The following is a 22,691-nucleotide window of genomic DNA, read 5'->3' on the forward strand; positions in this document are numbered from 1 at the left end:
CGGAAGTTGGGACAAACACAGGAAGTTTTGGATTTGATGGATTTCAAAGTACTTTTCCGTCAAATTAATGCTCATGAAAAGTGAAGATAAAGAAAAAACAAATATTACAAAAAAAAACCTCGATACCAGATTGCTGAGTTCCCTTCAGCCGTGGTGTCGGGTGTCTCGCCCGGCCTGGTGGGTGGGTGGGTGGGTGCAGGGGACCGAGGGTGAGGTGGGGCGTGGGGGCTCAGTGGTGCTGAGGGTCTCTGTCTAACTTTAGTGTGTGTCTGGCTGCCGTCAGCGTGACACTGACGCTGTGACCGCAGCAGCGAGGTAAGATCGCACACACGTACACACACACACACACACACACACACACACACACATAGCTGAATTTTTTTTTTTCAAAGTTCATTTATTCGGGGTGTTTTCTCGCCTACGATTAGTGTCAGTGGTTCTGTGTGTGTGTGTGTGTGTGTGTGTGTGTGTGTGTGTGTGTGTGTGTGTGTAAAGCCCGAAGCTGTCGGGCCTTTCAGAGTGACGCTGAGGCAGCTGTCCCTGGGTTAAAAATAGAGGAGCCTGAAGGCCACATATCACACACACACACACACACACACACTATGATCCGTCTTTATGCTTTTAGACTTCTTGTGTTTGTATAACACAACTGCTTTTGTACGTTTGACGTTAAAAGGCGGTCGTCCTGTTTTGTGATGTTTTCGGTTCTTCTGTTTCACTTGAAGGTAAAGACCTGAAAAAAAAATTAGGCGGATCATCATCGTTGGGTAGATTAAAGGGCGCAGCCGTGCAATATTGTCTTTGTCCGACAAAACCTCTTGCTACATCGTCATTAGCTCTGTGTTGTCTTCAAGTGTGTGTGTGTGTGTGTGTGTGTGTGTGTGTGTGTGTGTGCTTCGCTGGAGTGTGAAATGATGTTCCATGTCATGCATTAATCAGACGTATAGAGACGCAGATTCCCACAGAACATGTATCATCCACTGCACATCAAGCTTTAATGATCTCCCCCCCACTCATCATTAAAACATCGCATCTCGTCCGCATCTCGTCCGCTGAGATCCAATTAAATACCCCCCCCCCCCCGACTCCTCCTCCCAGCATCCTCTGCTTTCTTCATCGCTCTCCTCGGATGTTGAAATCCCCCTCGTCTCCCGTTTCAGGAGGACCGATCCCCCCCACCGCCACCACCAGCACCACCACCACTGGTTTGGTCACAATGGCATCGACCGACCAAAGCGCTGATCAAACAGAGAGGGAGGAGGGGAAGAAGGAGGTACAGGAGGAGGAGGAGGAAGAGCAGACCAGCGTCCAAGGCATCCAGTCCCGCTACCTGCGCTGCCCCTCCCCCAGGTAGGAGCTCGCATGATCAGGGCCTGCCCGTGAATAAAAGTCTCCTGCTGACTCCTGCTGGCTCCTCCTCTTTCCTCCCCCAGCTTCTCCATGGCCTCCATGGAGTCCAGGTTCTCAGCCATCTCCGGCTCGGATGCCGCCAGCATCTTCATGGAGCCCATCCACCTGTCATCGGCCGTCGCCGCCAAGAAGATCATCAACGAGGGTGAGGCTGGGTGGGGCGCTGCAGTCTCTCGGTCAGCCAACAGGGGGCAACATCACTGAGATAGAATTTGTTTTATCTCAGTGATGTTGCTAGCTTGGTAGCGGGGGTCAAACTTTTTGACTGGTGGGGCCACAATGGGTTCTAAGATGTGACCGAGGAGGCCGGAGTAGGAGCAGATGGATGGAGTGTTTTGGTGACCCACCTCATAGGAGGAAAAAATATATTATTTGATATGTAGAAAACGTGCTTTAATGTCCATTGAAAATGAACCAAAGCAAAGTTCCAACAGAAGCTATTCATTGAAATGACTCTTAAAACACTGAAAAAGTGGATGAAATACAGCTATTATATGACTTTGTTACTATTAATATAATTTCTTCCAAATTGGCAGGCCAGATTAAAAAGCTTAACAGGCTGCATACACTCACACAGGCCGTATTTTGCCCACTAATGAACGAGCTAATGTTTGGACTAGCTTGGACTATCATTTCGTTTGGTGTTTTCTTTGAATTCCAAGCATTTGAAAGACAAATTATTGGACAAATACGAGTCATTCTGATCATTTCATCAGAAAAAGCACTGATGATGCCTTAAGAGTCAAACGTGATCCTTCACTAACTAGTGTTCGATTCCCATTTTCCTGGAGACAAAAAGAAAAAAGATATCCTCCACAATCTGCAGACGACTAAAGCGATTTTAACCGGCGATAAAGTCAACGAATCATTGGCTATTTCAGTGGGAAGCCAAACTGGAGGGACTGAACTGACTTTGGTCCACGTGACCCCCCCCTGAGAATCTCTCCAAGCCTCGTCTCAGTGGGCCTTGGTTGGAAAGTAATGACAATGTTTAAGTCCAATTTACTTCGAGTCTGTTTCAATTACGGACGAGTCGGCGCTACATCTCCTCCCGTCATTACGGCGGCGTCGGTGGCGGCTGATTGAGGCAATCAGAGAGAAACGTTGGCTCCGTCGCTTGGCTCTACTGGTGTTGGGGGGGGGCGTTGAGCGCCGCCTTCACTGTCTGATTGACCAATTTAGCAGCGAATACAGCTCTGCCCTCATGGGCGGAGTCAGATAAAACTAGAGATGAGTAAAAAAAAAAATAGAGCTGAGTAAAATTAAGAGTAAAAACTTTTTTTTGAAGAGTAAAAACAAAGATTAAGTTGTACGGCAAAAAGTCTGCAGTATCTTGCAAAATACAAATGAAGTCCCCTCCATTTCCCCTGAGGGGCTCACTGAACATCAAGCCCATCAGCTCCATGATCCTCAGCTCCAGCTCCATCCCAAAAAGCTCCTGTCTAAATCAGTTTTCTGACTCGGACCAATAAGCATGTCTCGAGGGGATAAGGCACGGAGCTAGAGGCAGGAAATAAACACAAACACTACCAGACTACATTTTGTTGGCTCTTTTTCTTAAAAAATATTTTCTTTTTATTCCCCCCGCCTCCTCAGAGCTGCCGCCCCGCGGCGTGCGCGCCGAGTCCATCCCAGAGTCCATGCTGGAGAGCGCCGAGCAGCTGATGGTGGAGGACCTGTACAACCGCGTGCGCGACATGATTGACGACCGCAGCCCCTACAACACACCGTGCGTGCTGGACATCCAGCGGGCCATGGTGCAGGAGCGGCTGGAGGCCCCCGCCAACCCCGTGGACGAGGTGTGGCCCAACATCTTCATCGCCGAGAAGTGAGTCCCACCGAGATCTAATAATACCACAAAGATCACTGGAGAGGATCCATTGTGTCTTCTTTTCATTTATACCAGGGGTCACCGACCTTTTTTTGTTCTGAGTCATATGTGTACTGAGTCATATGGAGGGCAACTTAGTTTGCTACACTGCTTTTGAAATAATCCATTTCTTCAGCTTTCTTTATGTATTGTGTTATGTATTATTATTATTGATATTCATCATGTTATTTCTCAAAATAATTATTAAGGATACACCATTACCGATACCAGTGTTGGGTATCGGTACCGATTCCGGGGGTTGAGTACTCTACTCGCACTCGTAAAATATAATTACTGATACCATAACACAAATACCAGTTGTACAGTATATGTATGTATATGACAATTTTGTTATATTTGTGTTTGTACTGCAGTGACAGTTAAAAAGAAAAACATACTGAGGAATGCTGTTCAAATAATAGGGTAATGGCCTTATGAAGGACTTATTAAGTAATGCAAGTACTCGTACTCTACTCATTCTGTTAAAAAGTGGTATCGATTTAATAATTATCAACAATGACTTAACAAGGTACACATAATATGAATATTCAACACTCTATTTCAATCAGTCAGACTTCACAGAGTCCATCTAAACTTCTCCAGACTTCATATGTAATGAAATATTTTGATCATTTTATTTTGAAGATATTGTCATTTTCAAATCTGTATAAATGTGTGATTACAAAAGAATAGCAACAGAAAAAAAATTTAATCTTGAAATCTAATCTTTACAACAGGCCTTCAGGCGACTCATGTAGTCTTTAGGGGGCGACCTGGTGCCTGCGGACGCCATATTGGTGGCCCCTGGTGATCAGTGATATATCCTTCTCGAACAGACACACCACGTCTTATTCCAAGAAGAGTCGAACTTGAATGTATTTATGATCTATTGACACTCGGCTTTCCCTCCCCTAACCCCTCTCCGGCGCCCCCCTCAGGTCCATGGCAGTCAACAAGGCCCGGTTAAAGCGGATGGGCATCACCCACGTGCTCAACGCCGCCCACGGCACCGGCGTCTACACCGGCGAGTCCTTCTACTCAGGCATGAACATCACCTACATGGGCATCGAGCTGGACGACTTCCCCGACGCCGACATCTCCACCCACTTCCGGCCCACCGCCGAGTTCCTGGACGAGGCCCTGCTCACACACAAAGGTAGCAAGCTGAGCCGCTCGGAAAAGAGCTTAACGGGCTGACGGAAAAACACTGTAGCTTTAGATTCATCAGGGGAAACTTCTTCTTCTTCTTCTTCTTCTTCTTCTTCTTCTTCTTCTTCTTCTTCTTCTTCTCTACTCACTCACTACACGTCACGGTTCTTCCCTCACTCATCAAGATTTTCTTGATTAACTTCTCCAGATATGAAAACAGTGATTTTTTTTTTCCAATGTTGCTTACACCATTTCAAATAACAACCCTTTGTGACATCACCAGGGGCATCCTCTCCCAGGATTTTGGTCATTGGCTCCCTTCCAAAGACATGGAAGTGGCAACGTGGTGTTGGGCTTTTAGTGCGAGGCAGCAAACAGAGGGCTAAATAACATCGCAAGCGGCGCAAGGATGCCCACTATACGACCTTTGACCACCTCGAGGTCATGAACCTTCTCACTTTGTCAGGCATGAAATTTTTTTCAAACTTCGTTAGCTTAAAGTGAATTAGCGAGTACTGTACATTCAGACATTGCGGCTCTGTTTTCCAGCGTCTGCACATCCTGTGCTTCACTGCTGGTCAATCAGTCAGTCGGTTAGACTCCATCAGATCTCAACTTTCCCCCCAGGTTTTGGATTATTGTGAGCAGAGTTGAGCCCTTGATTGTCTTTTACAGCCAGAGGTTTAATCACCAGGTCATTCTGCCACTCTGCAGATGTTCCATATGAGCCGGTGAGTCCAGCAGTATGTCTGCGTTTCTTGGAAAAGGGGCTCAGCCCACTAGCACATTGTGTTTTTATTTTTGCAGAGATTTAGGGGATATAAACAATATAAAGACAATAAAGAGGTCACAGGCCAGCACTTTGCGTTTTATTTATCTATTTATTTATTTTTTGGCCTTATGCATGTCTCTCACCTACAGGCAAAGTCATGGTGGTCTCCATGATGGGCGCCAGCCGTTCGGCCGTCCTGGTGGCCTCCTACCTCATGATCTTCCAGAGCATGAGCATCATGGAGGCTCTGACCTCCATCCGCAAGAAGCGGCCCGTCAACCCCAATGAGGGCTTCCTGAAGCAGCTGCGCGAGCTCAACGAGGCGCTGATGGAAGAGCGCGACGACGACGACGACACCATCAGCCAGTGCTCCGTGGTGGACGCCCGCGCCCGCGCTCGCATCTTCGGCGAGGAAGAGGAGGAGGAGGATTGGGAGGAGGAAGAGGAGGGCAGCCTGGTGGAGGTGAAGGCCCGCTCCATCATGATGGAGGAGGAGGAGGATGGGCAGAGCGTGATGAGCAGCGTGGCCTCCTCCTCCGCCATGCTCATGGCCATGCAGAACGGCGTGGAGAGGAAGGAGGAGGTGAGGGTGAAGGTGGAGGGGGAGGAAGAGGAGGAGGAAGAGGAGGACGGGGTGGGCAGCATGATCCGCGAGTGGCAGTGTCGCAACGAGAAGTACCAGAGCGATGACTGGTGGGAGGCACAGCTGAACAGCGACGAGGAGGAGGGGGGCGGAGTCGGAGACGGGGCCGAGAGCGTCACCAGTGAGGATGTGCGAGCCGTGCGGGAGCGAGTGAAGCGGAGGCAGAGGAGGCTGCCCGCCGACGCCACCTCCACCGCCACAAGCTGCAGTACCTACTCTGACCTCTGGAGGCAGCGGCTGAGGGAGATCGAGGAGCACGCGGCCGCCCGCTACGCCCGGAAGGATGAGGATGGAGAAGAGGAGGAGGAGGAGGGAGATGAGGAGCAGGGCAGCGAGGGCGGTGAAAGCGCTGCCCTGGTGGCCGGCAGGGGCAGGAGGAGGAAGGTGGAGGATGAGGTGGAGAGCATCCTATCCGACTCGTCGTCCATGTACAACTTCTGCCAGAGGAACAAGGAGAAGATGACGGCGCTGGAGCGCTGGAGGGTCAAGAGGATCCAGTTTGGCTGGAACAAGAAGGACCGCGAGGACGGCGGTGAGGGGGGAGACGACGTCACCGCAGCCACGCCACCGACGCCGTCCCTCCAGGACGTCAACCTCACCGCCTACCAGTCATGGAAGCTGCGGCAGCAGCGGCGCCACGGCGGCGAGGAGGACCGGCAGGAGGTGCTGGAGCTGGGCCGGGGCGAGGACTCGGCCTCGGTGAAGAGGAGGCAGCGGCGGGAGGAGGTGCTGGAGCGAGCGCGCAGGACGCTGGAGGAGAGCCGCTCTGTGTGCGGCTGGGACGAGCAGAGCGCCGTCAGCGGCACCACCGTCCCCCTCTCGGCCTTCTGGGCCGGAGTGGGCGTGGCCGGACCGCCTGCCGCTGATGATGCCCGCTCGGTGCTGAGCGGCCGCTCATCCGACATCTCCTCCGTCATCTCCTCCGTGTCCCAGCCTCGGGGTCAGAGGTCAGCAACCAACCCGCCCTCTCCCCCTCTCCCTACACCTCCTCCTATCCCGGTTCCGACCGTTGTGGGTCCCGGAGGAGAACCGCTGGTCAACCTGGCCAGCATCCAGAGCTGGATTGCCAATGTTGTGACGGAGACCATCAAGCAGAAGCAGAGCGAGATGTCCAGCTGCGGCAGCTCCGCCTCCAGCATCCTATCGGGTCGCTTCGCCGACGACGACAGGGCCTCGCTGCTGAGCTCCGCCTCCTGCTCCAGCATCCTCAGCCAGGGTGGGGGCCGGGGCCGGGCCTCCTCTGTCCTCTCCGGGGCGCCCAGCAGCCTCTCCAGAGGCTCCGCCCTCGGCTCCACGCTTAGCTCCGCCCCCTCCATCTCCATCCTGGGCGGCGGGAGGAAGAAGATCACCACTACCAGCGTCCCCCTCTACAGCCTCTTCCAGGACGAGGTGGACATGGGCAAGCTGGACGCCATGGACAAGGAGATCAAGTCGGAGATGAGGGGCCGCATGGCCGCGTACGAGAAGAAGAAGATCCTGGAGGACAACCGGCGCAGCACGCTCTACAAGAAGAAGAAGCCCCGGGGGGACGGGGAGGACGAGGACGAGGAGGAGGAGGACGAGAGGAAGAGGCGGGAGGAGGAGTTCCTGAAGGAGACCAAGAAGAAGGAGAAGCCCCGGAGGAGCCACGGCCTCTCGGGGTGCCTCAACCTCAACCCCGAGCTGGAGCGCAACAAGGACACCAGCGTGGACGACTGGCTGAGGAGCGTGCGGCCCCCCCAGAAGAGGCCCATCCCCGGGGACAACCAACCGGACGACCCCTACGACGACCTGGACGCCTCCGCCTCCGAGTTCGACTTCTCCAGCCACAGGGAGTCCTTCTGCCTGGGCGAGGAGGAGGAGGAGGAGAAGTACGGGGTGACCTCCAGGTTAAGGTCACAGCTGCTGCTTGGGGGCGTGGGGGAGGGATTTCCTTCCAACGGGATCTCGCAGCAACGGCGGCCGTACGGAGCGCACGAGGCGGCGGAGCAAAGGAGCAGGAAGTTGCAGGAGGAGGAGGACGACGAAGACGATGTGGCTGCCTTCATCGCCCAGACCAGGCAGAGGGCCCGAGCCCGGGCCGCTGCCGAGGCCGAGGCCGAGGGCGACGAGGTGCTGGCAGCCTGGAGGGCGCAACAAGATGCCAAGTCGCAGAGCAGGAGCTCCCCCTAGGGGAGCAGACCAGGTTGTGGAGGTTCTTCCATATGACGTCGAAGACTTTTGCGCATTAAAGAAACCACAAGAAGTAGCCGTAGCACTTTTGCCTTAACATAAACTATATATTTATAGATGTTAAAAGTGCCCTGAACTGCTGCAGATTGTAAAACTCAAGGGAAAGTAAAAAGTAACAGAGGTGTTCAAGTGCATTTGTATTTTCTTATTACAATAAACAATCTAATAACAATCAATCAATCTAATTGATGTGTAATACATACTCAAAATCAGTCACAAGCCAATTTTATTTCCCTAAACAACAACTTGACTCAACTTGTTCAACTCACGGCCCAGCAGTTCCTCTGGTTTTGACGTCTTGGCCACCACCTGGTGGCCACTTGTGGTGGTACTTGTGGTAGTATCAATTCTGTAAATTCCTTTTAATTATTATTATTTCTTGCTCCAACACACAGCCAGGAAAAATAAAAATGACACTCAGCAACTCGAAGCTAATTTGTAACAAAAATCACCTTATGTGAACGGGACATGATGGTGTAACCACCGCACATGTGAGACTGTAACACTGCACAGCTTATTGCGCAGCTTTACATACCAGGGATGGATAAACCACTATGGGAATGTTGATCTTAAGCTGTAAAAAATAGAAAAGAAAAATGAGTTTGAGTGAAGAGAAAAAATAAACTAAAAATGAATATTAAAACCACAGAATCATCGAATCACCTTTATGTTACATTGTCTATTAAGAGCATGTTATTAAGATGAAGTAGGAGATCCAGAGACTTAATGGAATTAATTTGCTTCTCAGACTGTGGTTCATCTGTTTGTTTGTTTTTTTACTTTTTTTTTTTTTTTTTTTTGCTTAAATCTAAAAATAAAATTATGCTTTATGCTTATTTTGGTTTCAATCAATAGTGATGTGCTAACTGTTACTCTAAAGGAAATAAGGTGGGTAAATGGAGAGGTCACACCTGCCAGATTAAAGTATTACAAGCCCCGAAGGGGGAAAATTATATATTTCTGCCAATCAGCATTAACCAAATCCTCTGTGAGTGAGTGAGTGTGACTGAGAGAGGTTTGAACTTTGGCGTGGTAGAAGGAGGAGGAAGGCAGGGAACGCAGGCTTTGACAGGTTCCCTCACGCCGGCTCGGATTCCTTCGCTGTCTGTCGGTCATGGCGAGCTGGTGGACGGCGGCGGAGATGCTGGACGAGCTGGAGGACAACATGGTGTCCCGGGTGATCCAGGCCGTCGGCCTGTTCGGGGACATCCTGTCTCTGGAGGACACCATGGAGCCCTTCCTGTCTGCAGGAGGCACGGGGAGACCACAGAGCAAGACGGAGGAGGAGGAGGAAGATGAGAGCAAGAAGTATGAAGAAGAAACGGAGGGAGATGTTGAGCGGGAAGGCCTCGATGAAGAGCTGCAGAAGAATGGAACGGCAGAGAAAGGAGAAGAACAAGGAGATCCTGCAGAGACAGGAGTGAGGACTGATGATCAGAAGGTGGAATCAGCTGAGGAGCAGGAGAAAAGTGTGGATGGAGGAAGAGAAGATCAAACTTCTGAAGTGATCCAGGTGGGCGTGGGGGGGAGGGATGAGGAAGAGCAAGAGGAAATAAACCTGAGGGAAACACGGGAGGACGTCAAAGCTGAGGTGGAGGAACGTGGTGAGGTGCAGGGCGGGACCGAGGGAGAAGACGGAGAAAAAGAGAGTGTGTTGGAGAAAGAAGGAGGAGAAGAAAAGGAAGGACAGAGGACTGAAAGAGAGCAAAAATTTGAGGATAAGGAAGAAAGAGGAGTGGAGGAAAGAGGAGAAGGGCAGGTGGTGGACGGAGGGGGAGAAGAAGAAGGTCCAAGAGAGGCAGAAGTGGAGGAGGAAGAAGGAGAGGAAGACAAGACTGATCAGGAAGTGTCAGCAAGAACACAGGACGGCGGAGAGCTGGATGATCGCGAGGAAGCGATAGAAGAACAACAATGTGAAGTGGAGGGAAAAGATGGAAAGCTGAAAGAGGATAAGTCACAAAAAGCTGAAGAAAAAGAGAAGATCAGGGAGGAAGGGGAAGGGGAGGCTGAAGAAAAGACAGAGTTAGACGAAGAGGAGGAAGAAGAGAGACAAGAGGATGTAGGAAATAAAGGACAGAGTGAACTTCCTGTTGAGGCTGGAGAAGAGATGACGGGCAAAGAGGAACATGACCAGCGGCGGAAGGAGGAAGGAGATAAGACGATGGAGGAGGGGGAGGGGAAAGAGGGATTAGAGGGGATGGAGCAGAGTGATGAAAAGGAGGAAGAGCAACGGGATGGAAGCACAGTGGAGACGGGAGGCACAGGGGATGAGGAAAGAAAAGACACACGGGAGGCAGACAAAGTAACAGAGGGAGAGATCAGGACACAAGAGGAAGTAGAAGGTGATGGAAGGCCAGAGGAGGAAGAGGCAAAGTTTGATGGAGGAGAAGAAGGAGAAGAGGAAGAAGAAAAAGAAGAAGAAGAGCAAGTGGCATCATCACCTGCACCAGAAACAGGAAGAGCAGGTGAAGCTCTGGAGGCCGTCCCAGCAGTAGAGGAAGGTTCTGAGGCTGGCGGGAAGCACAGCCAGGACATCTATCCCGCATCAGCAGGCCGCCACAATGACCCAATAGAGGAGGAGGGGGAGGAAGAGTGGGAGGAGGAAGAGGGTGAAGAAGAGGAGGAGGAGGTGGAGGAAGAGGAGGGGGAGAAGCCAGGCCGAACCCAGCGGGCTCCCCTGATGGACATGGACGGAGCTCCACAGGAGACCTCGCAGCAGGTGGAAGCCCAGCAGCTGGAGGGACGGCTCCAGGTGCCGATGACATCACTTCCTGTGGCGGGACGCGGCATCACACCTGAGCCGCTGCCAGGTAAATGTCTCGCTAGCTTTTTATACAGTCATTTTGGAGAAATAGACATAGTGACGATTTGAGGCTTGTTCCATTTGATTCACCATTGTTGTTTCGTTCTTTCATTAGATGGAGCCAAAAAAGTGAATGTACCCTTCATTTCAAAAGTTTTCAGTTGTTGTTTTTTTGTTCATTTGAACCCTACGAAATGAATTTTAATCTGTATTAAAAGGAATTCAATTACCAGCTAAATTTATTTGTTGTGGCTTATCTCAAAGCGCTATATTTATATATTTTTCTTGCTTCGGCAAATTATATAACCTGCATCTGTGATTGGCAAGAGCACAATTACTCATAGTGCAGATTCAGGCCAGACGGGTTCATCCATTCATGGAAATCAAATTAAAATTCCACAAAGATGACACTGGCTGCCATCGCCACGAGCAAATTATAATTGCCAGAGGCTCACGCAGAGCCAATTAAAACACATGCTCTGACCTTTAAAAAAAAAAGAAAATAAGACAAAGTAATTCAATTAAAGTCAGTAAAGTTCTTTCACATCCAGGTCCAGGGGATCCGAGCTGCGGTCGGGAGGAACAAGTGGCGTCAATGGACGGAGAGCCCTGTCCGACCCAGCATGCACCTGGGTCGATCGGCCCCGGGACAGAGCATCAGGAGGAAGACGGGGATGACGCAGGACAAGTCACAGGTCAGAATTCTCGAAACAGCAGCAAGACGGAGGACAAGAAGAAGGCCAGCGGCCACCAGTCGTCCAAGTACAAGAGCGTGTCGTACAGGAAGATCCGCAAAGGAAACACCAGGCAGAGGATCGATGAGTTCGAGTCCATGATGAACTTCTGATCAAGCGATTCCCTCATTTGTTTCAAGGGTTTGGGCTCTGATGAAAAAGTAAACATAGCTTTTTATGTGAAAATACCGCCCCCCAGTGGTAACGTGGATCAAGCTGCAGTGGGCTGGGAAGACGGGCCTTGTGCTGTTCCAGTTTTAATTTTTACTGTTCAAACTGAAGTGGGATGGTTTCTTTGTTGTTATTAGTTTTGTAGCTCTTACTTAGATGTTGTATGCATTTGTTGTTAGCAGATAATTCATGGGTGGGCAAACTTTTTGACTGGTGGGGCCACAGTGACACATTAAAATTTGACGGAGGGGCCGGAGCAGGAGCAGATGGATAAAGTTTTTCGATGACCCACCTCATAGGAGAAAAAAATATATCATGGGATATGTTGAAAACGTGCTTTAATGTCTATTGAAAATTTACATAAGCAAAGTTACAACAAATTAGGAAGCCCCACGATATTTAGCTCTCTATTGAAAAGACTCTTAAAACACTTAGAAAATGGAAGAAACATAGCTATTTTATGACTTATTTTCTATTAATATCATTTCTTCATCGTTCGGTGGGCTGGATTAAAAAGCTTAACAGGCCGCATATGGCCCGCAGGCCGTAGTTTGCCCATGCCTAGCAGCAGCAGCAGCAGCAGCAGCAAAAATTAGTGACATAAATAAGTGTAATAGGATTTATTTAAATTGTTGTTCAAGTGATGTTAAACCTAATAACAATGAATACTGTATTTTAATCAGATTTATATTTGTAGTTTATTAATAAACTTGACTTAATGATGTAATGTTATTAAAGAAGCTTCTAAAAAAAATTAACTCTCATTAACCATTGCTATTATTATTATTATTATTAGTAGTAGTAGTAGTAGTAGTAGTAGTAGTAGTAGTAGTATTGTCATTATAAAACTAACCTTAAGCGTTTACCAAAACTACATTTCGGCAGGGAAAACACAAGGCCAGAAAACATGTGCGCAACAAAGACTACAACTCTCAGAATCCTCTGCGTCTATCTATGACGCAGCTCCGAGCAAGAAACCGGTGTCGCATCGAGATCTGTATGCCTGGCCTACCGGGATCCACGTGCAAGCTCACGGGAGCGCGCGCCAACTGTAGCTTCAGCAACACACGCGGAGACAATCGTTTCACAAACGACCTCGTTCATTTCTGTCTAAGTCACTGAGCATTTAACCCGCCGTCACAACATTTACCCTTCGGCGTTCCACTAAATTAAATCAACGTCAGTGGTGCGCGCACCCGTCGCGGGAGCGCGCAGCAGCAGATCTCGTCACGACACCGGCCGGCGAAGCTCAACTCGACTCGGCGGCGTCTCGCACTTGACAACAATAGACTTCTTCCCGAAACAGTGTGCGAGGTGTCGTCGACGACGTCATCCAAGCGGGACTCAACACGGGTAGGTCCGCCTGTCACTTCCCTCAGCCCTAACCTGTCTTCTCGACAAAGTTTTGCCTGTCAAATTGCCAAATTGTCACGTTGGAGCCAACGAGCTAGCGTGCGGGCTAACAAGATGGCTGCGTCTATTTACTGCTAAACAATAACAAAGAGTGACTCGCCACTCTTTCACGCTCAAAACTTTATAGGTAAAGAGAGCGACCGGAAACGGACGATACAATTTTATTTTATTTTAGTTACAAGTCATAATTATTTTTTTTAACACGAAAAAAAGTTGTACATTTATTTCGAGTGTTGGGCTTTGGGAAACTGGTGTCCGTCCGCGCAGGCGGCTTGTGATGACACCGCCGCGGCTGGTGTCCGTTGGAGGAAGAGGAAGAGGAAGGAGCCGCCGCCGACGACGATGATGATGATGATGATGAGGAGCAGTAGTAGGAGGACGGCGACGATGACATGCAGTTAGCTGGCTGCCCGGCTGGCGGACGGACGCAGCGAGCGGAGCCCAGCGAGGGTGCGTGCGTGTGCGAGCGGTCGGAGCGAAGCGGGAAGCGAGGAGGAAGAGGAGGATGCCGCGAAGGAAGCAGTCCAACCCGCAGCCGGTGAAATGTGAGTTCCAGCCGTTGTCTTCCTGCTTTCAAGTGTCGTGACGTGTTTGCGTGTGAGCGTGTTGCGTTTTTTTTTTCTAGCTTCACTTATTTAAACCGGCAGCCGGTGTGTGAAGAAAGCAGTGAATTTAAAGTGACTTTAAAACACTCGACGCAGCGATTAGCGGGTTAGCCCTGCACCCCCCCAGCCCTGTTCTTTTCTTTATAGCTATTTGTGTATCGGCTATCTCTTCCTGACTCTCCACTTCCTCCCCTCTTCCTCTGCGCTTCCTGCCATCGCTTCCTCTTTGAATGGACGACCCTTGGCTAACCCCCTCCTCCTCCTCTTCTTCACTTCGTCCGTCCTTCCTTGCTCTCTGTCTCAAACTTCCTGTTTGAGTTTATTTTCCTGCCTGTCTTTTTGAAAAGCGTGTTTAAAACTGCTGCTCTGAGAAATTCCAATTTTGTGTGGATCTCATTCCTTTTCATTCCTCTTCTTGGCTTGGTCTCAGTCCCTGTCCTCCTCCTCCTCCTCCACCTCTGACTCTACCTCCTCTTCCTCCTCCACCTCAACACTCTGCTGTCTCACTTCCTGTCCACTCCCTTCACTCGGTCCATCCTCTTTGTTATTTCCCATCAAATCTTCACTGTTGCCCATTTTCCTTCTTTTTATAAACTGCACCCAAACTGTCTAGCATAATATTTTTTCCTGATACGACACCAACAAACAAAACTACGACCGCGCGTGCGCGTGCGCGTGCGCGTTTTTTCCCCTCAGTGGACTCGGAGGCCGGGTCGGCGTGCGAGCCCGGCTGCCTGGTTCTGGAGAGCGACTTCCTGCTGAGCGGAGAGCTGGAGTTTGGAGACTCTGAGATCATGGGGCTGGATCGAGACGGCGGTACGTGCACTTTGAACTCTATAAGTGAGCTGATGGGCTGCTAGTCTGGCATGGAGAGTGCGGCAAGTAAACAAGGAAAACTCAGGCAAAGAAAACACTCGAGGCCCCGTCAGATGAGTCACAAGCGCCTCCAGCCTGCTGGATTAAGGTTTAAGGTTCTCGCCTTTTAAGCCGTAGCGTTGCTTTTAAATAAACACCAGGTCACAGTGTAGATATTTGTTCAGCCAAAAAGCCGTTGATTGACCTTTAACTGTACGCAACAGATCAGCAAAATGACGGCGCCTGTGTTCTTCACCTCCACCAGGCATGACCGTCTTCTCCCTGAGCGTGGAGGAGGACGACGACCCGTCGGCACCCACTGACTCCACCTTCCCGCCGTTCCTCTCCTGCAAGGGGTGTGGTCAGCTGCTGGGAGACACGCCCCTGGGGGCGGGTTTAGACCTCGGTAAAAAGAAACAACAAACAAAATGAATGCAGCTCCCATGTTGGACGACCCGGTGCTCTGACGCCTCTCGTCGTCTGTGAATTTGTAGCCGTGTGATTCTGTTTGTCCAGCGTTTAAAGAGCAGTAGTGGGCGGGGCCAAGGAGACGTTTACAAGAAGGCAACTTTTTTGATGCCGCCAGCACGACTGCTTTTCATACTGGATTTATGTCTCTACAGATGTGCGGTTAGGGTTAATAAAAGAAAGATAATAATAGATGAAAAAAAACAATAAATCAAAACCAAAGACATTTTGAGCACCACTGATGTCTTTTCTTTCTGCTCTCCGTGCTGCAGGTGTGGGCCTTGACCTGGGGGTGGAGCTCTACTGCCTGAGCTGCGAGCGAGGCCTCCAACACGATGCCTCCACCGACCTCTCGCCTACCCAGAGCTCCGAGGCCAAAGACAGGGTGGCGGTGGACAGGAAGAGGCGGGGCAAAGCGAGCGGCGCCGGCGGATTCCCACTCGCTGCCAAGCTGTACTCGTGCTCGCTGTGCGCCTTCACCTCGCGCTACTCCAACCACCTGAAGCGCCACATGCGCACGCACGACGGCCACAAGCCGTACCGCTGCCCCGTCTGCCCGTACGCCTCGGCGCAGCTCGTCAACCTGCAGCGCCACGCACGCACGCACACCGGCGAGAAGCCCTACCGCTGCCCGCAGTGCAGCTACGCCTGCAGCTCCCTGGGCAACCTGCGGAGGCACCAGCGCATGCACGCCGCCGAGAGGAGGCTGCTGCCGCCACAGCAGCAGCCGCGGCGGCAGAAGGAGAAGAGGCGGGGCCGCAGGAAAAAGGCGGGTGCAGAGAATGAGGAAGGTGAGCTGTCTGCCTGATTGTGCGCACACACACACACACATTTTTTTTCTCACAATTTCAGTGCAGAACGTGCACACTAAGGTTTCCAGCTTCGTACCTGAAGCTGATCGAATCAAATTCGTCATTCATAAAAATTAAGATTTAGATGAAATGCTGCAGTTGCTTGACTAAATTACTGTACTATTTACATATTACTTTACCTATTACTGAACTTGACTATATTATACTGTGCTGTACTGTATATTACTATTTCAGCTTCAGCTGTACCCGTTAGGTCAGCCACGGGCAAACTGTGGCCCGGGGGCCACATGCCGGCCCGTTAAGCTTTCTAATCCGGCCTGAACACATGAGGAAATTATATTAATAGTCAGTGAGTCATCATATGGCTGCATTTCGTCCATTTTTTCAATGCTTTAAGAGTCATTTCAGTGAAGAGCTAAACGCAGTGACTTTGCTTTGGTTCATTTTCAATTGACATTAAAGCAACATGTTTTCGATATATCCCATGATATATTTTTTCCTCCAATGAGGTGGCTCACCAAAACACTCCATCCGTCTGCTGCTGCTGCTCTGGCCCCTCTGACACATTTTAGAAACTCCATTGTGGCCCACCAGTCAAAACGTTTGCCCAGCCCTGTGCTTGGTTGTTCAAACTCCAACTTTATAATCTTTAATAATGGTTTTCTTTTCTTTGGAAGGGCCATTTGGGAATTGGTGTATTAGGAATGGGTATTTTGGGAAATGTTTTTGTCTTTGGAATGTACAAATAAACATTTCATTCATTCAAATGCCCTCAAAAGGCACTCGTATGTTTTTAATCATGGCAGGTTTTTATGCTGCAAAAGGGAAGAATTTTGCTTATCGTGGAACTCCCGCCTGTGCTGCGAAGTAAAGAGGAACCGGCCGATTAGAAACTGAAAAAGTATTCACAAAAAGAAGAAGAAAAAGAGGAAGAGATGTTTTTTTGTTTTGTTTTTTGCCAAACCATCTGGACGCTCCCTCGTCTGGAGGGACGTCTGCGTGTTTTTATTCAAAATGGTCCAAGGGAGAAGTGGGGCGGAGGGTGACTCAGGGACGTGGCGTTGGGGAGGGGGCGGGGTTTATTTCAGAAGTGAAGAAGAAGTAAAAGGGGGAAGTCGGAGCTGTTTCTGAGTAAACGGTGCACTCTGTGGTAAATCAAGAAACGCCCTTTTAAATGGTTCCCACTGACCTCCTCCCTTCTTCCCTCCTCTCCCTGCAGTGGTGTCGGACCTGACGCTGCGGCTCTCCCAGGACTCCGCCCTCCTGCAGACGCTGGGCGGGCTGGGCTCGCCCTCCAGCCCACTGCCCGTCCTCCTCTTCCCGCTGTGCTGCCGGGCGTGCGGCCTCACTCTGGAGGAGGCCGACCTGGAGGGCGAGCACAAGGCCGGGGGGGATGGGGAGACCGAGGGGGAGGCGGGGCAGGTATGTCCATTTGTCGTCTGTTTGTTTTTGTTGTTGTTGTTGTTGTTTTAGGTGATCTTTGACCTGTGCGCTCACGGATCCGCCTGGAAAAGCTTTGATACGGAAATGGAAACCCTGGAAAAGTCATGGAATTTGACATTTCAAATGACTGAAAGTCATGAAATGATTCACTATGGCAGCCCGTTCATTTCAAACTCGAACTGACACTAGTGTCACTTCCTATCATGCCTCTGTAACACACTTGATGCATCCGGGACGCGTCAACCAATCAGAAAGAGCCAGGAAAAGACTTTTACTGCCGATTTTCTGGCCTTGATTAAAAAACAAAATATCGAAAGATTAAATGTCCAGGACTTGCGTGCACAGGTCACCGTAGCTCACCGGTAGCTCCGGACCACTTGTGTAGCTGTTTTATCTTAAAACCTCAAAATAATTCTAATTTAACCTCCTTTTTCTGAATGTTATTCATGAATAAAAACATCAATGTTTGGCAATGTTTTTGCTCCCAGGTGTGCCGCCGCTGCTCCCTGGACCTGCTGTCCAAAGACAAGGCTCCACCCCCCGCCAGCCCGCCGCCGCCGCCGCTGCAGGCCCCCCTCGCTCCCCCCCGGGTGCGGGGCCGGCGCGGCGCCGCCAAGCTCTTCCGCTGCCCGCACTGCCCCTTCTTCTCGCACTACCCCAACCACCTGGCGCGCCACGCCCACACGCACTCGGAGGAGAAGCCGCACGCGTGCCCGCACTGCGCCTACACCTCATCGCACCTGGACAACCTCAAGCGACACCTGCGCGTGCACACGGGCGAGAAGCCCTACCAGTGCCCGACGTGCAGCTACGCCTGCGGCAACCTGGCCAACCTGCGGCGCCACGAGCGTATCCACTCGGGCGCCAAGCCCTTCCACTGCGCCGTGTGCGGCTACTCGTGCAACCAGAGCATGAACCTGAAGCGCCACATGCTGCGGCACACGGGCGAGAAGCCGTATGCCTGCGCAGAGTGTGGCTACACCACGGGACACTGGGACAACTACAAGCGGCACCAGCGCAAGCACGGACACAACACCGACGCCTGGGACAAGCACGCGCCCGTTGGCTGGGGCGGCGGTGGCGAGGAGCACGCTTAGGTGCGTGCGTGCGTGCGTGCGTGCGTGCGTGCGTGTGTGTGTGTTGTATACACTGGTCAACTCCAGCTGTGCTCGGAGCTCAACTCAGGTGCCTTTGACGGACTGTGATGCTGCACTCTATGGACTGGCGCGTGCGCGCGTGCGCGCGTGCATGCGTGCGTGCGTGCGCGTGCGCGTGTGTGTGTGTGTGTGTGTGTGTGTGTGTGTGTGTGTGCGCACGCGCGCAACTCTTAATAATCAGGTTACAGCCAGAATGTGACAGTTTTTAGGAATCTGATGAATTGAGAATTTTTATTTTCTTGTTTTTTTTTCTCAACAGAAAATCTATATTTTGTAATTCTGGAATGGATCATCGTCAATATCGACGTCTCTTTGTTTTGTTTTGTTTTGTCTTGGTCCAGCAGGGTGGCTGGTTGTGTGGGTCGTTGCCTCACAAGTTTTAAGTCCATGTGGGGACGTGTCTGCTGCAGCGACTCCTCCTGGGGGTTCCTGTGCACACGCACAGCAAAAGATATCTTCACTGTTTTATTAAATCTGTTTTGAAAATATCTCGCTCAGTTCAGACGACGTTCAGTCGTTCTGGCTCCACTTTAGCTTCGCCAAACTCGTCCTTGTTGCGCTCCAAATGTTCAGGGCACTTGATATATTTAATAGAGGACAGAAGCCCTGCTGTTGTTTTTATTTTTATTTTCTCTTGATCCACCCTTTTCAGAAATTAGTTTTGACACAATAGTCTTATTTTGATAGTTATTAGCTGTGATTTTTTTATTTTTTTGGGGGGCGGGGGGGGGGAATTTAGCTTTTACCGCTCCGACGTTGGATGATTCAGGGAAGAATTTAGTATTGAGAGAGCACAATTTTTTTAAATAAATGATGACATTTCTCATTAAAACTTGTTTTCTGCTGCGTTTATTCGAACGTTGTCGTTGTTGAACGTCTGTCAGTTTTCCCAGAACTGGTTAAGGTTCACCAGCAGGTTGTTTTGAAAATGAATCAAAAGCAACACTGTCCCAACCGCCCTCTGAGCCTACTGCTACTTCCTCTTTTGCTGAGTGCCTCGCTGGGAAACATCTGGTTCATACCTCAAGGTGAACAAGGTGTGAAGAAACTTTGATGATCTTTCTGTGATTTCTGACTGAAAGCCGGGGGAACTGAGTCCAGTTGGGGGAGGGCGGAAACCAAAACACATTCAAACACGACGGCAAGAGCCCCACAACCCCGAAACAAGACACAATGTTTCGCCGGCGAAGGCTAGAAGGTGAAAGATCAGCCTAGTGTGACGGCAACAGACCAGTGAGCCTTGAAAACCTCACAGGTCTTCACCAGCTCAGTCTGTATGTAAAGCAGAAGGGATTCTTCTTCTTCTTTCTTCGTGTTGCTGCCAATGAAACATCAGCAGACGGTGAAGAACACAGACACACACACCACACAAACCCCATGGGCCAGGTGAGTACAAGCTTGATGTGTACTAATCATCATTTAAATTATATTTAAAAAAATATATATCAGTTGCTAACGATGCTCCATAGATTAATTAGAATTTCATATGTTTTGATTTTGCATTTCTTTTTATTTGCTGTTTGACACAAAAAGAGGAAAAATTTCAAATAAAGTTTTACATGTAGGTGTTTCCGGTGGGCTTTTTTGGCTTGTGTGCAACTCACATGGTGATTTTATTTTTTGTTGAGTTTTTGGCACACAATGCCGCACACACAATTGAATAGGTTGGTTTTCTTTGGGTCAGGGCCAGGTTTATCCTACTACATTTTAATGTCCATCATTATCATTTCACACAGAGAAAATATTAGAAAATAAAGGTTTAAAAGTTTCTCGAAAGCCTCTTTAGCCAAGTGGCTTTACCACCGTAGGTCGACTGCTGAATGTTGATGATTTTTCAGTCCTCTGGTTGACTTGAATGACCCAAGAGGATCTGTTTGTCAGGCTTGTGATTAAATTATTTCTCAGTTTTGTATCTTTGTGCTCAGATGCCTGCAGGTTTGTTTGGTTGTGGTTGATCTGCTGCTCTGGCACGGCTGGTATGAAAATGACTGACTCACACTGCGGCAGACGCTTCTACTCACCCTAAACCATAGGAGTCCAACTCTGGCCTGCAAGCCAAATTTGGCCCGCAGTGTAATTATATTTGACCCACGTGGCAATACAAAAACCTGACTAGAAATGGTCCGCTGGGATTATACAGCAAGTGTACTGCTAATACAACAAATCCCAGAATGCTTTTCTCAATCAGGACAGGAAGTTCATTGAAGTATTTATATGTATTAATTGGTTTATTGTTATTTTATTTTTACTTGGACTCTTGTGTTTGTTTGTGCTGATTAGCAGCTAACTTTGTCTGTGTGATCTGTTGGGGAATATTTGGGCTCCTAGGCTTAGCGTTTTGTTTTCTTTGAGGCTTATCTCTCGTTTTCGTGTAACTTTGGTTTCGGACTATAAGGGTGACGTTCCTTTTTATTGGGGATAATTAAGCCGTTTCCCTTCAGGTCTCAGTTTGAGACAGCGTTCTCCTTTTATTGGTTTATTGGTTTGACACCACCCACCGCCCCTCCCCTGTTGTTGGTGAGTTTTGGTTCTGTTGATTTCATTAAATTTACCTAGGTTTGTGAACAGTGAAAAACTCGCCTCCTGCTTGTCCTTTTGTTACAAGCCTTCTTCCCTAGACACCAATTGGGTTGATCAACTTGTGGAAAAAAGGTTACTATTAAAATTTAAATCAGAAGGCTGCAAATAATAAAGAGGCATACCATATTTTTTATTTAGATTTTATTTATATAGATTAGTTGTTTTTTTTATGAAATTTGATTTTGCATGTGTGCAATATGAAGTTATTTATTGTATACTATGAAGCTTTGCTTGTTCTATATTCAGGTTGAAGTGAAACTTGTTTGCATATTAAAGGGTCACTATTATATCTAGAGGAAGAATTTTCTCAATAAATATCCATGTCAGCCCAGGACTTTGTCCAAGTTTTAAATGTTGGCCCCGCTCTGTATTTGAGTTTAACACTCCTGCCTAAACAAACCACCATTTTAAATGTACTCTCTGGTTTGGTGTCCTTGCAGAAAAGCTCCCACCCCAAGTTGTTCCCGGGGGACATTGTGGAGTATCGCAGGAACAAATACTTCTCCCATTTCGGCGTCTACTACGGAGAGCGAGATGGCGTTCCCTACGTGGCTCACCTGACCTGTCGGGGTACAAATTCACTTTGGAAAATTAATTTTCAAAAAATAAAAATAAAAAACACAGGAAAACACAGGTTTCAAGACAGGTTGTGTTGTTCCGAACAGATTCAAATGCCAAGCTGCCACTCTTTGGCCGAGCGCTGAGGTCAGAGGTCAAGCTGGACCCGCTGGAGATGCTGGGGACAAATTACAAGGTAACTCACAGGTTTGGGGGGAAAAAAAACAAAAACTCAAAAGTTAATAGCAAAAACAAAACCACAGTTGATATGAGGTTGAGCGTCCCACTGCTGGCAGGTCAACAATATGATGGACGGTTTGCACTCGGCCAGAGATTTCCACAGCGTGGTGAAGCCAGCCATCGACGACCTGATGGGCCGTGAAGTGACCTTTGACATCCTGTTTCACAACAGCGAGCACCAGGCCACGTTGCTCCGATACGGCGTCAAGAAGTCCGAGCAGGTCGGAAAAATTGAAATGTCAAAGGTTTGGCTTTAAATTCTCTCCCAAAAGCAGCAAAGGTGTGAAACTTTGTGTGTGTGTGTGTGTGTGTGACAGATCGAGAAGATATACAAACACATCATGCCTGCCTGGAAAAAGCTGTTTGACGAGAACCAACTGTGACAGCCTTTCTCGCCTTGTCTCCACTTCCCCTCTGAGCCACCTGAGGGCGACGTCACCAGCACCTTCAGTTTCTGAGTTTTTAAAAAACAATTGGAGACTTCTCTTGGCCTCTTGAAAATTGAGCCGGACGTTTTTAATATATTTTGCATAGACCGCCAGGGTTTGTAGATCGCCCCCTGATGGCTGGCACTGGTAGGACAAAAACCCCTCCACCTCCGTGTTTTATGTGATTTTACTGTTTAATGTATCACCAATCCAGATGGTTTTAATTACAATAATTTGATACTCATGTTTTTGTCTCTTTTTACACCGCTTCCTGTTACTAAACGACCATTGCCTTGACATTACTGTATTTTTCTGATGTTTGCCACTGTTGTTTCCCCATAAATGTTGATTATTGCACGTTTTTAAAAA

General features: G+C 49.2%; 4 protein-coding genes across 5 annotated transcripts; all 4 read left to right on the forward strand.

Annotated features, from left to right (window-relative positions):
* The first annotated feature begins 233 nt into the window (after positions 1-233).
* Positions 234-8,222, forward strand: styxl2 (serine/threonine/tyrosine interacting like 2). Its single transcript, XM_076048657.1, has 6 exons — positions 234-315; positions 1,161-1,350; positions 1,434-1,555; positions 3,007-3,238; positions 4,219-4,436; positions 5,351-8,222. The coding sequence occupies exons 2-6, from the start codon at positions 1,217-1,219 to the stop codon at positions 7,993-7,995; spliced, it is 3,351 nt and encodes a 1,116-aa protein (XP_075904772.1). The 5' UTR covers positions 234-315; positions 1,161-1,216; the 3' UTR covers positions 7,996-8,222.
* A 2,030-nt stretch (positions 8,223-10,252) lies between these two features.
* On the forward strand, positions 10,253-12,496 carry LOC142903140 (uncharacterized). Its single transcript, XM_076048632.1, has 2 exons — positions 10,253-10,865; positions 11,410-12,496. Exons 1-2 carry the CDS (start codon positions 10,253-10,255, stop codon positions 11,703-11,705), a joined length of 909 nt encoding a protein of 302 aa, XP_075904747.1. The 3' UTR covers positions 11,706-12,496.
* A 298-nt stretch (positions 12,497-12,794) lies between these two features.
* On the forward strand, positions 12,795-19,348 carry LOC142903115 (zinc finger protein 513-like). 2 transcript variants are annotated; one of them, XM_076048572.1, is made up of 7 exons: positions 12,795-13,116; positions 13,444-13,721; positions 14,478-14,597; positions 14,902-15,042; positions 15,377-15,877; positions 17,136-17,338; positions 17,848-19,348. In XM_076048572.1, exons 2-7 carry the CDS (start codon positions 13,682-13,684, stop codon positions 18,454-18,456), a joined length of 1,614 nt encoding a protein of 537 aa, XP_075904687.1. In that variant the 5' UTR covers positions 12,795-13,116; positions 13,444-13,681; the 3' UTR covers positions 18,457-19,348. The 2 variants fall into 2 exon arrangements, with proteins under 2 accessions (XP_075904687.1, XP_075904686.1); XM_076048571.1 differs by having other exon boundaries at positions 12,797-13,116; positions 15,377-15,895.
* A 344-nt stretch (positions 19,349-19,692) lies between these two features.
* plaat1l (phospholipase A and acyltransferase 1-like) lies at positions 19,693-22,679 on the forward strand. The gene is made up of 5 exons (XM_076048576.1): positions 19,693-19,902; positions 21,537-21,666; positions 21,762-21,850; positions 21,951-22,115; positions 22,212-22,679. The coding sequence occupies exons 1-5, from the start codon at positions 19,894-19,896 to the stop codon at positions 22,275-22,277; spliced, it is 459 nt and encodes a 152-aa protein (XP_075904691.1). The 5' UTR covers positions 19,693-19,893; the 3' UTR covers positions 22,278-22,679.
* Positions 22,680-22,691: the final 12 nt, after the last annotated feature.

The sequence above is a fragment of the Nelusetta ayraudi genome, unplaced genomic scaffold, assembly GCF_046127955.1.
Source record: "Nelusetta ayraudi isolate G7.1 ecotype Tasmania unplaced genomic scaffold, CSIRO-AGI_Nayr_v1 ptg000106l, whole genome shotgun sequence".
Taxonomy (NCBI): Eukaryota; Metazoa; Chordata; class Actinopteri; order Tetraodontiformes; family Monacanthidae; genus Nelusetta; species Nelusetta ayraudi.

Coding starts and splice junctions, on each gene's coding strand:
- styxl2 (XM_076048657.1), top strand. CDS start 1,217: ATGGCATCGACCGACCAAAGCGCTGATCAAACAGAGAGGGAGGAGGGG. Junction 1,351..1,433: donor CTGCGCTGCCCCTCCCCCAG/GTAGGAGCTCGC, acceptor TTCCTCCCCCAG/CTTCTCCATGGCCTCCATGG. Junction 3,239..4,218: donor AACATCTTCATCGCCGAGAA/GTGAGTCCCACC, acceptor CGCCCCCCTCAG/GTCCATGGCAGTCAACAAGG.
- LOC142903140 (XM_076048632.1), top strand. CDS start 10,253: ATGGAGCAGAGTGATGAAAAGGAGGAAGAGCAACGGGATGGAAGCACA. Junction 10,866..11,409: donor CACACCTGAGCCGCTGCCAG/GTAAATGTCTCG, acceptor TTTCACATCCAG/GTCCAGGGGATCCGAGCTGC.
- LOC142903115 (XM_076048571.1), top strand. CDS start 13,682: ATGCCGCGAAGGAAGCAGTCCAACCCGCAGCCGGTGAAAT. Junction 13,722..14,477: donor CAACCCGCAGCCGGTGAAAT/GTGAGTTCCAGC, acceptor TTTTCCCCTCAG/TGGACTCGGAGGCCGGGTCG. Junction 14,598..14,901: donor GGGGCTGGATCGAGACGGCG/GTACGTGCACTT, acceptor CACCTCCACCAG/GCATGACCGTCTTCTCCCTG.
- plaat1l (XM_076048576.1), top strand. Junction 21,667..21,761: donor GGCTCACCTGACCTGTCGGG/GTACAAATTCAC, acceptor TGTTCCGAACAG/ATTCAAATGCCAAGCTGCCA. Junction 22,116..22,211: donor GCGTCAAGAAGTCCGAGCAG/GTCGGAAAAATT, acceptor TGTGTGTGACAG/ATCGAGAAGATATACAAACA.